The sequence below is a fragment of the Mobula birostris genome, chromosome 23 (genome assembly GCF_030028105.1).
Source record: "Mobula birostris isolate sMobBir1 chromosome 23, sMobBir1.hap1, whole genome shotgun sequence".
NCBI lineage: Eukaryota > Metazoa > Chordata > Chondrichthyes > Myliobatiformes > Myliobatidae > Mobula > Mobula birostris.
The window spans coordinates 13,328,881-13,346,709 of NC_092392.1; the positions used below are offsets into that span (position 1 = coordinate 13,328,881).

Genomic DNA, 17,829 nt, shown 5'->3' on the forward strand with positions numbered 1-17,829 from the left:
CCATAGTACTTTTTGTTTCTACCCTCACTTTACACCCCTCTGCCTCTCTGCACTGGTTCCCATCCCCCTGTAGTGAACTAACCTCCTCCCGCCTAGCCTCTTTAATTTGATTCCCACCCCCCAACCATTCTAGTTTAAAGTCACCTCAGTAGCCCTCACTAATCTCCCTGTCAGGATATTGGTCCCCCTAGGATTCAAGTGCAACCCGTCCTTTTTGTACAGGTCACGCCCGCGCCAAAAGAGGTCCCAATGATCCAAAAACTTGAATCCCTGCCCCCTGCTCCAATCCCTCAGCCACGCATTTATCCTCCACCTCATCGCATTCCTACTCTCACTGTCGCGTGGCACAGGCAGTAATCCCGAGATTACTACCTTTGCGGTCCTTTTTCTCAACTCCCTTCCTAGCTCCCTATATTCTCCTTTCAGGACCTCATCCCTTTTCCTACCTACGTCATTGGTACCTATATGTACCACGACCTCTGGCTCCTCACCCTCCCACTTCAGGATATCTTGGACACGATAACAGGGTTGTTATCATGGGTGACTTTAACTTCCCTAATACTGATTGGCACCTGATTAGTTCCAAGGGTTTAGATGGAGCAGAGTTTGTTAAGTGTGTCCAGGGCGGATTCCTGTCACAGTATGTGGACAGGCCGACTAGGGGGAATGCCATACTAGATCTAGTACTAGGTAATGAACCGGGTCAGGTCACAGATCTCTCAGTGGGTGAGCATCTGGGGGACAGTGACCACCGCTCCCTGGCCTTTAGCATTATCATGGAAAAGGACAGAATCAGAGAGGACAGGAAAATTTTTAATGGGGAAGGGCAAATTATGAGGCTATAAGGCTAGAACTTGCGGGTGTGAATTGGGATGATGTTTTTGCAGGGAAATGTACTATGGACATGTGGTCGATGTTTAGAGATCTCTTGCAGGATGTTAGGGATGAATTTGTCCTGGTGAGGAAGATAGAGAATAGTAGGGTGAAGGAACCATGGGTGACAAGTGAGGTGGAAAATCTAGTCAGGAGGAAGAAGGCAGCATACATGAGGTTTAGGAAGCAAGGATCAGATGGGTCGATTGAGGAACATAGGGAAGCAAGAAAGGAGCTTAAGAAGGGGCTGAGAAGAGCAAGAAGGGGGCATGAGAAGGCCTTGGCAAGTAGGGAAAAGGAAAACCCCAAGGCATTCTTCAATTATGTGAAGAAAAAAGGATGACAGGAGTGAAGGTAGAACCAATTAGAGATAAAGGTGGGAAGATGTGCCTGGAGGCTGCAGAAGTGAGCGAGGTCCTCAATGAATACTTCTCTTCGGTATTCACCAATGAGAGGGAACTTAATGATGGTGAGGACAATATGAGTGAAGTTGATGTTCTGGAGCATGTTGATATTAAGGAAGAGGAGGTGTTGGAGTTGTTAAAATACATTAGGACAGATAAGACCCCGGGGCCTGACGGAATATTCCCCAGGCTGCTCCACGAGGCGAGGGAAGAGATTGCTGAGCCTCTGGCTAGGATCTTTATGTCCTCGTTGCCCATGGGAATGGTACCGGAGGATTGGAGGGAGGCAAATGTTGTCCTCTTGTTCAAAAAAGGTAGTAGGGATAGTCCCGGTAATTATAGACCGGTGAGCCTTACGTCTGTGGTGGGAAAGCCGTTGGAAAAGATTCTTAGAGATAGGATCTAAGGGCATTTAGAGAATCATGGTCTGATCAGGGACAGTCAGCATGGCTTTGTGAAGGGCAGATCATGTCTAGCAAGCCTGATAGAGTTCTTTGAGGAGGTGACCAGGCATATAGATGAGGGTAGTGCAGTGGATGTGATCTATATGGATTTTAGTAAGACATTTAACTAGGTTCCACATGGTAGGCTTATTCAGAAAGTCAGAAGGCATGGGATCCAAGGAAGTTTGGCCAGGTGGATTCAGAATTGGCTTGCCTGCAGAAGGCAGAGGGTCCTGGTGGAGGGAGTACATTCAGATTGGAGGATTGTGACTAGTGGTGTCCCACAAGGATCTGTTCTGGGACCTCTACTTTTCGTGATTTTTATTAACGACCTGGATGTGGGGGTAGAAGGGTGGGTTGGAAAGTTTACAGACAACACAAAGGTTGGTGGTGTTGTAGATAGTGTAAAGAATTGTCAAAGATTGCAGAGAGACATTGATAGGATGCAGAAGTGGGCTGAGATGTGGCAGATGGAGTTCAACCCGGAGAAGTGTGAGGTAGTACACTTTGGAAGGACAAATTCCAAGGCAGAGTACAAAGTAAATGGCAGGATACTTGGTAGTGTGGAGGAGCAGAGGGATCTGGGGGTACATGTCCACAGATCTCTGAAAGTTGCTTCACAGGTGGATAGGGTAGTTAAGAAAGCTTATGGGGTGTTAGCTTTCATAAGTCGAGGCATATAGAGTTTAAGAGTTGCGATGTAATGATGCAGCTCTATAAAACTCTGGTTCGGCCACTCTTGGAGTACTATGTCCGGTTCTGGTCGCCTCACTATAGGAAGGATGTGGAAGCGTTGGAAAGGGTACAGAGGATATTTTCCAGGTTGCTGCCTGGTTTAGAGAGTATGCATTATGATCAGAGATTAAGGGAGCTAGGGCTTTACTCTTTGGAGAGAAGGAGGATGAGAGGAGACATGATAGAGGTGTACAAGGTAATAAGAGGAATAGATAGAGTGGATAGCCAGCGCCTCTTCCCCAGGGCACCATTGCTCAGTACAAGAGGACATGGCTTTAAGGTAAGGGGTGAGAAGTTCAAGGGGGATATTAGAGGAAGGTTTTTTACTCAGAGATTGGTTGGTGCATGGAATGCACTGCCTGAGTCAGTGATGGAGGCAGATACACTAGTGAAGTTTAAGAGACTACTAGACAGGTATATGGAGGAATTTAAGGTGGGGGGTTATATGGGAGGCAGGGTTTGAGGGTCAGCACAACATTGTGGGCCGAAGGGCCTGTACTGTGTTGTACTATTCTATGTTCTATGTTCTATAACGACCTTTCAGTATGAGCACAGTTAGGGAACAGTGATCACAACCCCTTAAGCTTTAACATGGCCATAGATAATGATGAATATGGATCTTGATGAGATGTTGCCGGTGAACCACGGCGGCATTCTGCAAACTACTATTTCCTGAGGAGACTGAAGTCCTTTAACATCTGCCGGACGATGCTGAGGAAGTTTTACAAGTCTGTGGTGGCCAGTGCTATCATGTTTGCTGTTGTGTGCTGGGGCAGCAGGCTGAGGGTAGCAGACACCAACAGAATCAACAAACTCATTCGTAAGGCCAGTGATGTTGTGGGGATGGAACTGGACTCTCTCACGGTGGTGTCTGAAAAGAGGATGCTGTCCAAGTTGCATGCCATCTTGGTCAATGTTTTCCATCCACTACATAATGTACTGGTTGGGCACAGGAGTACATTCAGCCAGAGACTCATTCCACTGAGATGCAACACAGAGCGTCATAGGAAGTCATTCCTGCCTGTGGCCATCAAACTTTACAACTGCTCCCTTGGAGGGTCAGACACCCTGAGCCAATAGGTTGGTCCTGGCATAATTTACACATTACTATTTAACTATCTATGGTTTTATTACTATTTAATTATTTATGGTACAACTGTAACAAAAACCAATTTCCCCTGGGATCAATAAAGTATGACTATGACTGCATATATAACGTACATAACTAATATATACCTCTTTTGAATTACTCTCACTGCAATTTACATCCTGTAATTTTCCTTTAAGCAACATGTTTTTAAACTGACTTAATGAACTGCAGTCTTCAGAATCTTCTGTATTACTTGGCGACTTAATACTCAAGCAAACTGATACGGCACCTTTAAGCAAATGAAGGTTCATTGCCATGATCAGAAGTGAGGCAGGGGTAGGAGCTCTAAGCCAAGTTGAAACAGAGGGATGAGGCCCTCTTTACACAGCATCTTATTAGCAAATGTGAAGTTGCTGGAGAACAAAATTGAGAACCTAAGGGCAAGATGGTTGTATTGTAGGGAAATGAGGAATTGTTCTGTTCGCAGACATGAGGAAATCTGCAGATGCTGGAAATTCAGGCAACACACACAAAAAATGCTGGTGAACGCAGCAGGCCAGGCAGCATCTATAAGAAGAGGTACAGTCAACGTTTCGGGCTGGGACCCTTCGTCAGGACTGACTGAAAGAAGAGATAGTAAGAGATTTGAAAGTGAGAGGGAGAGGGGGAGATCTGAAATGATAGAAGACAGGAGGGGAGGGGTGGATCTAAGAGCTGGAATCAGGGAGAGGATCATGGGACGGGAAGCCTGGGGAGAAAGAGAAGTGGGGAGGGAAACCTTGAGGGTGGAGAGCAGGCAAGAAGTTATAGTGAGAGGCACAGAGGGAGAAAAAAGAGAGAGGAAAAAAAAGGGGGAAAAATCAAAAATATATCAAAAATATATTTAATAAATAAGGGATGGGGTGTGAAGGGGAGGAGGGGCATTAGCGGAAGTTAGAGAAGTCAACATTCATGCTATTAGGTTGGAGGCTACCTAGATGGAATACAGTTGGCCCTCCTTATCCGCGAGTTCCACATGCGCGAATTCAACCAACTGCGAAGCAAGAAAACCCGGAAGTGATCTGCCAGCACCTGTTGTTCGAACATGTATACACTTTTTTTTCTTGTCATTATTCCCTAAACAATACAGTATAACAATTACTTACGTAGCATTTACATTGTATTAGGAATTATAACTAATCTAGAGATGATTTAAAGTATACGGGAAGATGTGCATACGTTATGGATCGGGATCGAAAAAAACTGAAGTTCTCTTACTAAGTAAGTCGGAACAGGTACATCTGATATTATTTAGCGTTAGTTAGTCAAACGTTTGTCTTAGTATATAGTATATATTTTACCTTTCTATGCATATAAAACACTTAAGAAACGTATGTTTCAGTGCCAGGCTCAGGAACGGAAATTCCCGAGTTCAATCCAGTGACCGCTCCCAAGCACACTCTCCATCCGTGCCAGGTTGAAGTGAAGGATCAAGAACCCAAAACCACTGCGTTGCTCAGTAATAATTGTAGCTTTCATCGGGCAGGGCCTTTCTCACTTTATCCTTTAAAATTGTTCCAATCATTGACCGACTGTAGCCTAACACTTTTCCAAAGACCGATGGCGTTTCACCTCTTTCCGATCGCTTTATTATTTCCACTTTATTTTAAATCGTGATCGTGATTATTTTCGTGAACAGAAACACTGCGGATTCAGAGCTCCACCGCCGGGGCCTAATATCCACCGCACTGAGACAGGTTAAATAAGGTCCGGGGTTCCGCTGGGTCCTAAGGTCCACTGCATTGAGGCAGGTTGAATAAGGGACTTGAGCATCCCTGTTTTTTGGTATCCGCAAGGGGTCCCGGAACCAATCCCCCGCGGAAAAGGAGGGCCGACTGTATAAGGTGTTGTTCCTCCAACCTGAGTGTGGCTTCATCTTGACAGTAGAGGAGGCCGTGGATAGACATATCAGAATGGGAATGGGACGTGGAATTAAAATGTGTGGCCACTGGGAGATCCTGCTTTCTCTGGCGGACAGAGCGTAGGTGTTCAGCGAAACGGTCTCCCAGCCTGCGTCGGGTCTCGCCAATATATAGAAGGCAGCACCAGGAGCACCGGACACAGTATATCACCCCAGCCGCCTCACAGGTGAAGTGTCGCCTCACCTGGAAGGACTGTCTGGGGCCCTGAATGGTGGTGAGGGAGGAAGTGTAAGGGCATGTGTAGCACTTGTTCCGCTTACAAGGATAAGTGCCGGGAGTGAGATTGGTGGGAAGGGATTGGGGGGGGGGGGAAACGAATGGACAAGAGAGTCGTGTGGGGAGCGATCCCTGCGGAAAGCAGAGTGGGGGGGAGGGAAAGATGTGCTTGGTGGTGGGATCCTGTTGGAGGTGGTGGAAGTTACAGAGAATTATATGTTGGACCCAGAGGCTGGTGGGGTGGTAGGTTAGGACAAGGGGAACCCTATTCCTATTGGTGTTGCAGGAGGATGGGGTGAGAGCAGATGTGCGTGAAATGGGAGAGATGCGTTTGAGAGCAGAGTTGATGGTGGAGGAAGGGAAGCCTCTTTCTTTAAAAAAGGAAGACATCTCCTTCGTCCTGGAATGAAAAGCCTCATCCAGCTGAGAGCACATGCAGCAGAGACAGAGGGATTATGAGAAGGGGATGGCATTTTTGCAAGAGACAGGGTAGGAAGAGGAATAGTCCAGGTAGCTGTGAGAGTCCGTAGGCTTATAGTAGACATCAGTAGATAAGCTGTCTCCAGAGATAGAGACAGAAAGATCAAGAAAGGGGAGCAAGGTGTCAGAAATGGACCAGGTAAACCTGAGGGCAGGGTGAAAGTTGGAGGCAAAGTTAATGAAGTCAACAAGCTCAGCATGTGTGCATGAAGCAGCGCCAATGCAGTCGTCGATGTAGCGAAGGAAAAGAGGGGGACAGATACCAGTATAGGCTGGGAACATGGATTGTTCCACAAAGCCAATGAAAAGGCAGGCATAGCTGGGACCCATACGGGTGCCCATAGCTACACCTTTAGTTTGGAGGAAATGGGAGGAGCCAAAAGAGAAATTGTTAAGAGTAAGGACTAATTCCGCTAGACAGAGGAGAGTGGTGGTAGAGGGGAACTGGTAAGGTCTGGAATCCAAAAAGAAGTGGAGAGCTTTGAGACCTTCTTGGTGGGGGATGGAGGTATATAGGGACTGAACATCCATGGTGAAAATAAAGTGAAAATTGTTCTGTTCTGCATTTTACAGAGGTGTGGCTTACTCAAAGTATGCCAGGTACGGCGAATAAACCCAAATTTTTTCTCAATACACTGGACGGACTGAACTGCTGATTCAGAAAAAGCAAAAGTTGGGGGTTGAGTTTCATGATAAACTCTCCATGGTGTTCCAATGTGGCAGTTTTGTCATACTCATGTTCTCCTGACCTTGAACACCTAACAATCAAATGCTGACCGTTCTATTTACCAAAAGATTTCTCCTCTGTGATCCTGACCGCAGTTTATATTCTACCAGCGGCAGACTATAATCAAGCGCTTGAGGTATTGCATAATGCCGTCACCAAACAAGAAATAGCCCACCCCAACACATTTTAAATCATAGTCTGGTATTTCAATCAGGGCACGTTTGAAGAAACTGCTGCCCAATTACCATTATCATATAACCTCTAGCACCAGAGGTCCACTGCTGTAATAAGATAAAGAATGCCTATCCTTCCATGCCCAGTCTGCATTTCAAGAGACCTGATTATTTAGCTGTCCTTCTCCAACACGCATATAGGCAGAGGCTAAAGAGCAAGTCTCCAGAGATTAGGACTACAAAAAGGCAGAAGAGCGGCTATGGAATTGGACTGAGCCACGTTCAAGGATTCATCTATGGATCTGAATGAATACACCACAGTTGTCACAGACTTTAAAACAGTCACAGATGAATGTGTCCCCACAAAGTTATTCAGTCTTCCCCAACCAGAAGCCCTGCATGAACCATGAGATCCACAATCTGATAAGAGCCAGATCAGAGGCATTCAAGCAAGTTACAAGAGGTCCAGGTACAATCTTCAGAAAGCCATCTTACGGGAGAAGAGGAATTTCTGGACTAAATTTGAATCAATGAAGAATGCTCGACAGCTGTGGCAGGGCTTGAAAGCTATCACCCCTTACAAAGTGAAATCAAGCAACATACTATAGGTGACAACGGAGCTTTGCTTTCAGATGAGCTCACTGCCTTCAATGCTCACTTTGACCAGCAAAACATAGCAGAATCATCACGAACTCTCAGCCCCCGATGACCCTGTGATTTCAGTTTCTGAGGCCAACATGGGAGCATCCTTCAGGAGAGTGTACCTACGAAAAGCATCCAGCCCAGCTGGAGTACCTTTTGCAAGTTCTGAAGACTTGCGCTGATCAATTGGCTGGAGTGTTCACTGAGATCTTTAACCTCTCACTTCGGCAGTCTGAGATACCCACCTATTTCAAGCAGGCTTCAATTATACCAGTGCCTAAGAAGAACGTGGTAATCTGCTTCAATGACTATCATCCAGTAGCACTTACATCTACTGTGATGAATTGATGGTGATGAAATATATCAAGTCCTGCCTGAAAAGCAACTTGGATCTGCTCCAATTTGCCTCCTGGCACTACAGGTACACAGCAAATGCCATTTCATTGGCTCTTCACTCAACCTTGGAACATCTGGACAGCAAAGATTCAAATATCAAGATGCTCTTTATCAACTACGGCTTGGCACTTAATACTATCACACCTCAAAACTAATCAACAAGCTTCAAGGCCTAGGCCTCAATACCTCCTTGTGCAATTGGATCCTCGATTTCCTCACTTGACGACCCTAGACTGGCAACAAGACCTCCTCCACAATCTCCATCAGGACAAGTGCACCACAAAGCTGTGTGCTTAATCCCCTGCTCTACTCGCTTTCCACTTCCGACTAAGCACAGCTACAATGCCATATTTAAGTTTGCTGATGACACCACTGTTGATGGCCAAATTAAAGGTGGTGAAGAATCAGCATGTAGGAAGGAGATTGAAAATCTGGATGAGTGGTGCCATAACAACAACCTCTTACTTAATGTCAGCAAGACAAAGGAGCTGATTATTGACCAGGAGAAAGAAACTGGAAATCCATGAGCCAGTCTTCATCATGGAAACAGAGGTGGACAGTAACTTTAATTTCTTGTCTTACATTACGGAGGACCTGTTCTGGGCCCAGGACATAAGTGCAATTACGAAGAAGGCATGGCAGCGCCTCTACTTCCTTAGAAGTTTGCTAAGATTCAAAGGTTTCAAAGGTACATTTAATGCCAGAGAAGTGTATACAATATACATCCTGAAATTCTTTTTCTTTGCAAACATCCATGAAAACAGGAGTGCCCCAAAGACTGAATGTTAGAACCCCAAAGTTCCCCCCAGCTCCCCCACCCACACATAAGCAGCAGCAAAGCAACGACACCCCCCCACCAGCAAAAAAAAAGCATCAGCACTTCCCACCAAGCACTCAAGCGTGCAGCAAAGCATCAATAAAGACACAGACTTGCAGTACTCCAAAGAGTACTCATTCACCCAGTAGTTCGACATACCACAGGCTCTCTCTCTCTCTCTAATAAGGGAAAAAGAGGTGTCCTCGATTCAGCATGACATCTAAAAATTTGACAAACTTCTACGGTATATTGTATATTGACTGGCTGCATCACAGCTTGGTATGGAAACACTCAATGCCCTTGAATGGAAAATCCTTTCAGGAGTGGATACAGTCCAGTCCATCATGGGTAAAGCCCTCCCCACCATTGAGTACATCTACATGGAGTGTTGTTGCAGGAAAGCAGCATCCATCATCAGGGACCCCACCACCCAAGATATGTTCTCTTCTCACTGCTGGAATCAGGAGGAAGGTATAGAGCCTCAGGACTTGTACCACCAAGTTCAGGAACAGTGATTATCCCTCAACCATCTGGCTTGTGAACGAGAGGGGATAACTTCACTTGCCCTACCATTGAAATGTTCCCACAACCTACAGTCTCACTTTCAAGGATTCTTCATTTCATGTTCTCAATATTTATTGCTCAGGTCAGGTCACCTGTCTGAGTGTTACTGGTACCATGTAACCCAGTACTACCTGTTGCATGGTCAGGTGGTCAGCGACTAAACCGGCTCCCCCACCAGGCTTTCCTGGTGAGCAGGGTGGCTAGACACCCTGCGGACGATAAACGAGACCTGTCAAAGGGCGGATGAACCCTCTCGTAGGGTCAACGGCCATCTAGCAAACACGTGCCGTGAAGCGCGGAAAGGGCATCCCTTGCATCGAAGCTTGGTCTGGCCATTCACCGCAACAGAACTTCCCCAGCCGTCTTGGACCCCACCATGCCACTGGATCTGGGAGGGGATGTCAAGAGGGTGGGTGTGGACCTGTGCAACCCCCCACTCACCTAAAATCCATTCACGGACACCCTGTTCCTTTCTGAGGAGTGGGGTATCCTAAACCCCACTAACTGATTGAAAGGAACCATCATCATCCTATGGGATGGAGAGCCAGAGAGAGAGAGAGATTTATTGCTTATTTATTTATTACTTTTTTCTTTTCTATTTGCATAGCTTGTTGTCTTTTGCACACTGGTTGTCCACCCTCTTGGGTGCAGTCTTTCATTGATTCTAATATGGTTTTTGGATCTTTTGAGTATACCTGCAAGCAAACGAATCTCAGGATTATATCTAGTGACATAGATGTACTTTCATAATATATTTACTTTGAACATAATATATTTACTGTGAGAGAACACTAAATTGGCCCTGGGCAAATTAGGAGAGTATAAGGCAGGAACTAAGGAGAGTTAATTGGGACAGCTACTTTTAGGGAAGTTCACAACTGACATATGCAAGGTATTTATAGGCCAACTACACAGATTACAGATATGTTCCAGTCAGAACGAACGGTTAGGATAGCAAGGTCAGGGAATCTTGGTTATCTAGAGAGAGAAGATTAATTTGGTCAAGAAGGAAAAGGAACCCTATTTAAGGTTTACGAAACTAAGATTAAAAAGAGCTCTTGAGAATTACGTATAAAGAAGATAATAAAGAAATTATTGTAGGGGCCATGAAAAATCCTTGGCAAGTAAGATTAAACAATATTCTGTGCTGTATTGGTGTATTTAAGTTCTAAAAGAAATAGAAGAGGGGACATCTAGGATGGAACTCCAGAGTCTAATGATTCTTTTCCAGTGATAAAAACCTAATTCAGGACAAAATTGAACAATCAGTCTTTTTTCATTCATTCACAGAAATCGGTTCACCAGCAAAGCCAGCATTCATTGGGTAACTCGAATTTGCCCTTGAACTAAATGACTTGCTACGTCAATTTAAAGGACATTCGAAAGAACACAAGCCTACTGTAGATTTGATAGGCCAGGCTTCCAGTAATTACAGCGACCATGTCATTGTAGACTGAATTTAATTTCCACAGCTCTCAAGGTGATTTTCAAATTCTTCACCCCACCTAATTTGTCCTGGCATCTAGCTTACTACACCGGCATCATAACGACAGTAATACCATTTGACACATTGCAACAATCCTCACGAATGCACACGATCTGTCACAAGCCGATGTTGTTTTACATAATACTTAATTAGAAAATTATATGTCTGATTATTTGTTAAATAAAAAAACTAAGACTACTAGGTCAGGTGGACAAAGATGCTGAGACAGAACTAGGTGTCAGTGATGCTTCATCTTCACATTACGTTACAGTGTGATGTTATGGCAATACAAGAGGCCAAACTTGCACAATGCCAGTGTAAATTATATAAATTAAATGCTATATATCATGCACTGTAAATTTTACCCAGCAGATCACCGCCCTCCTTCGGCTCCACCCTCCACCGCCTGTGTCCGACCCTTCCAAGCCGCGCTTCCAGCATGATCAACTCACCTCGATGGCTTGACCGAGCTCCAAGTCAAAAGTGACCACACAGATGCACTCGAGCCAGGCAGAGAACCTATCCCAAGGAGGAGCGGAGCCGGAGGCTGAGTAATGCTTCACTCTCCGAGACCGACTCTCCGGCTCCAAAAGCTCCATGACAACCGCGCCGCGCTCCAGCTCGCACACATGCGCACTCAACCTTGATGGCGCTTCATTCCGGACACGCGCTTGCATCGCCGCATGCGCACATCCTCCAACTGAGCAGCCGGCTCACGCCTGCGCACTCGCTATCGGGGAGCCCGGAACAGTCCCTCATCTGTTGATGGGACGCCGTTATATAATATGATTCTGAACAATTTTAGACATCTGCCTTTGGACCGAATAATGGAAAAAAAAACACTTAGGAGGAGTTCATAAAAACATAAAGAAATAGGAGCCCTTTCTCTTTAATATTAATAAATCTTTCAATTAATGTTTTGAATGTAGTCAACGACTGAGCCTTACAGTTCACTGGGGTAGAAAATTCCAAAGATCCAACACCGTCAGCGGGAAGAAAATTCTCCTTAGTGCTTCTCTCTACTGTGGGAGACATTTTCCCTGTCTAGACCTCTTAATATTCTATATCTTTCATTAAAGTCACCTTCATTCTTATAAGAGAATGGACATCTAACCTAAACCTAAAATGAAGGAAAAGTTCCCCTCACCATTGAGAACATTTACATGGAGCAGTGTTCCGGTAAAGCAGCATCCATCATCAAGGACACCTACCATCTATTCTTTCACTGCTGCCTTCTGGAAGAAGGCACAAGTGTAGATTTTCACAAATAAAAACAGCAGGGGTGTTTTATGTTTAAGAAAAACCATAACAACTCATTTATAATACTCCAAACACTGAACACAGAGCACAGTAAAAGTACTTTACGCAATTACATCATCGTGTAATAAGGATTACATCACCGTGTAATAATCACAGTTGTAATGAGGGAGTTCAATATACAAAGGGCTTGGGAAAATCAGGTTGGTGCTGGTTTGCAAGAGAGGGAATTTTTTTGAATGCCCACAAGATGGCTTTTTAGACCAACTTGTGCTTGAGCCTACTCAGGGAAAGGCTAACTTAGACTGGGTGTTGTGTAATAACTCAGATATTATTAGGGAGCTTAAGGTAAATGAATCCTTAGGAGGCAGTGATCATAATGTGATTGAATTCATATTGCAATTTGAGAGGGAGAAGCATAAGTCAGATGCATCAGTACCACAATGGAATAAAGGGAATTTTACAGAGGTGTGAGAGAGGAGCTTGCCCAGTGGGGTTGGAGGGGGATACTGGCAAGGATGACAGCAGAGCAAAGATGACTGAAGTTTCTGGGAATAGTTCACAAGGTGCAAGATAGATATGTCCCACAGAAGAAGTTCTCAAGTGGCAGGGGTAGGTAACCATGGCTGACAAGGGAAGTTAAGGACTGCATAAAAGCTAAGGAAAGAGTATATAATGTAGCAAAAGTGAGTGGGAATTTCGACAATTGGGAAGTTTTTAAAATCCAACAAAAGACAACTAAGAAAACCATAAGAAGGGAAAAGAGGAAATATGAGGACAAACTAGCCAATAATATAAAGCAGGATACTAAAAGTTTTTTTTCAGTTGTATAAAGAGTAAAAGGAAGGTGAGAGTTGATGTTTGACCACTGGAAAATGATGCTGGTGAGGTAGTAATGGGGTGACAAAGAAATGGCAGATGAACTTAATAGGTACTTTGCTTCAGTCTTTACTGTGAAAGACACTAGCAGTGTGTGAGAGGACCGTGAGTGTCCGGGAGTAGGAATGAGTGCCATTGCTATTACAAAGGAAAAAGTGTTTGGCAAACTAAAAGGTCTTAAGGTGGATAAATCACCTGGACCAGATGGACTACAACCCAGAGTTCTGGAATAGTTAATGAAGAGATAGCAGATGCCATGGTGATAGTCTTTCAAGGATCACTTGATTCTGGCATGGTTCCAGAGGGCTGGAAAATTGCAAGTGTTACTCCACTCTTTAAGAAGGGAGGAAGGCAAAAGAAAGGAAATTATAGGCCAGTTAGCCTAACCTCAGTGGTTGGGAAAGTGTTGGAGTCCATTATTAAGGATGAAGTTTCAGGGTACTCGGAGACTAATGATAAAAGAAATCAAATTCAGCATGGTCTCTTTAAAGGGAAATTTTGCCTGACAAATCTGTTAGAGTTCCTTGAGGAAGTAACAAGCAGGGTGGACAAAGGAGAGGCAGTGAATGTCATTTACTTGGATCATTAGAAGGCCTTTGATAAGGTGCCACACATGAGACTGCTTAACAAAATAAAATCCCATGGCATTACAAGAAAGATATTGGCATGGATAGAGGAATGGCTGACGGGCAGGAGGCAGCAATAAAAGGAGCCTTTTCTGGTTGGCTGCCGGTGACTAGTGGTGTTCCTCAGGGGCCAGTATTGGGACCTTTGCTTTTCAGACTGTTTGTCAACACTTTAGATAATGGAGTCGATGGTTTTGTGGCAAAGTTTGCGGATGATACAAAGATAGGTGAGGGGTAGGTAGTGCCGAGGAAGCAATGTGATTGCAGAAGGACTTAGACAAATTGGAAGAATGGGAAAAAAAGTGGCAGATTGAATAGAGCGTTGGGAAAAGTATGATAATGCATTTTGATAAAAGGAACAAAAGTGCAGACTATTATTTAAATGGGGAGAAAATTCAAACATCAGAGGTGCAAAGGGACTTGGGACTCCTCATGCAAGATTCCCAGAAGATAATTTACTGGTTGAGTCTGTAACAAAGCGAATGAAATGTTGGTATTTATTTCAAGGGGAATAGAACATAAAAGCAAGGAGATAACACTAAGGATTTAGAAGTCACTAGTCAGGTCATACTTGAAGTATTGTCAACAGTTTTGGGCCCCATATCTCAGAAAGGATGTGATGTTATTGGAGAGAGTCCAGAGGAGGTTCATGAGGATGATTCCAAGAATGGGGGGGTTAACATACAGTATGAGGAGCATTTGGCAGCTTTGGGCCTGTACTGACTGGAATTTAGAAGAATTCAGGGAGATCTCATTGAAACTACCAAACGTTGAAAGGACGAGATAAGGTGGATGTGGAGAGGATGATTCCAATGGTGAAGGTGTCCAGAACAAGAAGGCACAGCCTCAAACTTGAGAGGCTACCCTTTAGAACAGAGGTAAGGAGGAATTCTTTTAGTCAGAGAGTGATGAATCTGTGGAATGCTCTGCCACGGACAGCTGTGGAGTGTGGTGGCCAAGACCATGGGTATGGCTAAAGTGAAAATTGATAGTTTCCTGATTGGTCAGGGCATCAAAGGTTATGGCGAGAAGGCAGGAGTATGGGATTGAGTGGAATCCAGTCTCAGCCATGAAGGAATGGTGGAGCAGGCTCAATTGGTTGAATGGCCTAATTCTGCTCCTATGTCTTATGGTCTTATTGAGGCAGTGAAAGGAGGAGAAATGACGCCTCGCTGCCCGGCTGAGCGTAGGCTATCAGCCATTTTAACAAGCTCCCTATAGCCCTTCACAGGTGCATTAGGTAAGGCTATGCGAACTTGATCAGGGATATGCTGCATGGAGAACTCTTTAAAAATAAACAAGGATGGTGATTTCCCAGGAGAGACAGCATGTGGTCCATTAGCTCCGATGGCTTTGTGTTGCTGAGGCCGAGCAACTGTTTCGCACATTCAGACTCTGATAGTCCAAAAGCCTGTAAAAAGGGAGTTTTCAGTGATTGGTACTTGTCGTGTTCAGGTGGCTGTTCTGGTAAACTCACCACTTTCGCAGCCGTGGAGTCACTGAGTGACGCTACCACATAGAAATATTTGTCGTTGTTGGCAGAGATTTCTCACAGCATGATCTGGGCCGCAGCTTGTACAGACCAAGCGACGGCACTTCGCTCCCAAAACTCCAGCAGTTTCAAAGCAACTGTGTTGGCCGACATGTTCAATAACTCTGGAATTTTCCTGAAACATCGGGATCACCGATGTAGGTTTTCGCAAATAAAAACGGCGGAGGCATCTTATGCTTAAGAAAAACCATAACAACTCATTTATTGTACTCCAAACACTGTACACAAAACATGGTAAAAGTACCTTATGTAATTCCATCATCACATCAGACCTGCATCTTAAAGTGAAACCCAACTCGGTGACTGAATTATGTACATTTCCACCAATTAGATGACCCTACACAGGAGAGCCTCTGGACTCAGAGCAGCAGGTTCAGTGACAGTCATTATCCCTCAGTATCAGGCTCTTGAACAAGAGGGGATAACTTCACAGAACTTCACTCACCACAACACTGAACTGTTGCCACAAACTATGGACTGACTCACTTTCATCTCTTCATCTCATGTTCTCGATATTCATTGCTTATTTAGTTATTGTTATTATTTTCATGTTTGCACAGTTTATTGTAATTTGCACACTGTACACCCAATTGGTGTGATTTTTCATTAATTCTATTAACTCTATTATGGATATTTTGTTTGTTGAGTATGCAATAATAAATCTACTTTGAACTTCGAACAGTGCAATCCTTCCTCATATGATAGGCCCATCAGAATAGGAAGTAGAAGACTAAAATTCAGTGAGGGGAGTTTGGAAGACAGAGCAAACAAATATTTAAAAAAGAGGTGAGAAAGCAACTCACCAAACTTCATGGGATATAGCTAAATACAAGGAATAGACTGAGTGAGACAGATAAACTATTCATGTACCATGGTTTAAAGAGGAAGAAGATGGGCTGCTTAGCATTCCTGGTTACTGGGCTTTCAGATGAAATAGGAAAATTTAATAAAAGGGGATTGCAGTTTTGGTTTAGAAAAGCAATCAGTTCTGGAAGGGATAAGTTTAGAAGAATTATTAAATGAAGTTATGTGGTTGATCTAAGGAACATAAAAGGACAATAAAACTATTGGAAGTCTATTATATGAAAACAGTCTAAGGGAGATAGAAAATCAATGGTGTTAGGCAAATATATAACAAATTCTAAAACTATGGCAGTAATAGTGAGGAATTTCAGTTTCCTAATATTAGGTGCATTACAGTGCCAAAGGAATAAGGGGTACACAGTTCCAGATTACATTTTTAGCCTAGATGTGGCTAAAGATGGTTGTTTTAGGAAATTAGGCTGGGGAAATAGAATGAGCAGTTGTAGTAGGTATGATAAAGGAGTTAGATTTTGCATTATGAGAAAGGACAAAGATAAAATAGGGGAAAAGGTTCTAAACTAGGATAAAGTCAAGTTTATTAGTTTGAGAAGTGAATTATCAGTAGTTGAGTGGAAACAGCTACTTGAACCAATTGAATCAAGTCAGTGGAAAACTTCATGGAGACTCAGTGGCTCAGGGTTAATATGTTCCCACATAAAGGGAACTGAGGGAAGCTATGGCAAAAACAAGGGAAATTTCCATGAGACACAGCAGAATACCTAAAAAAAACTGAATGCATATGCAGTAACCTGCTGTGCATCAGAAGAAATGGATAAACTTCCCAATGAATGCTTTGCAGCTGTATTTGGACTAGAGGGGGAGCTGCCAATGTTGACGTTAAGTAGAACAATTGCAAAATAATGAATGTGATAAATAGAGTAAAACATGAAACATTCAAGGATTTAGTAGCCTTGAAAGTAGTTGTCAACAGGTCAGGATGAAATATATCCCAGACCCAGAAATGCAAGGGGGACAATTTTGGCAGCCATTACTATTATTTTGCTCAATCCTGGTTGGTTAAAAATGGAGGAAGGAATAAAATGAAAAATTGTGAACTATTTTGTTTTTGATAGTGGACAAACTATTCAACTCAGTGCTCGGGGATTACGTGTAACTTCATGACAAAGTCTCATATGGCAGGCTGGTTATAAAAGTCTAAACACGAGGAATTCTACAGATGCTGGAAATTCAAGCAACACACATCAAAGTTGCTGGTGAACGCAGCAGGCCAGGCAGCATCCATAGGAAGAGGTACAGTCGACGTTTCGGGCCGAGACCCTTCGTCAGGTCTAACTGAAGGAAGAGCTAGTAAGAGATCTCCCCCTCCCCCTCCCACTTTCAAATCTCTTACTAGCTCTTCCTTCAGTTAGTCCTGACGAAGGGTCTCGGCCCGAAACGTCGACTGTACCTCTTCCTATGGATGCTGCCTGGCCTGCTGCGTTCACCAGCAACTTTGATGTGTGTTGGTTATAAAAGTCCATGTGATCCAATGATGAGTGGCAAATTGGATCAAAAACCGGTTAGGTTTGCATGAAGCAAAGGGTTAAGATTTAATGAATGATTAGAGGACTGTTACCACAGGATTCCTACAAATCCTAGAATCTTGCCCCTTATTTTCTGCAATAAAAAATGATCCAAACTTAA

The 17,829-nt window shown here is 43.9% G+C and overlaps 1 protein-coding gene across 1 annotated transcript in view; it reads right to left on the bottom strand.

Annotated features, from left to right (window-relative positions):
* Positions 1–11,642, bottom strand: part of dennd6b (DENN/MADD domain containing 6B) — a 99,415-nt gene extending 87,773 nt beyond the window's left edge. The window contains exon 1 of the mRNA XM_072241049.1: positions 11,460–11,642. Within this exon, the coding sequence (XP_072097150.1) occupies positions 11,460–11,606 (147 nt within the window). The 5' untranslated portion in view covers positions 11,607–11,642. The remainder of the gene's footprint in view (positions 1–11,459) is intronic.
* Between the last annotated feature and the right edge of the window lie 6,187 nt (positions 11,643–17,829).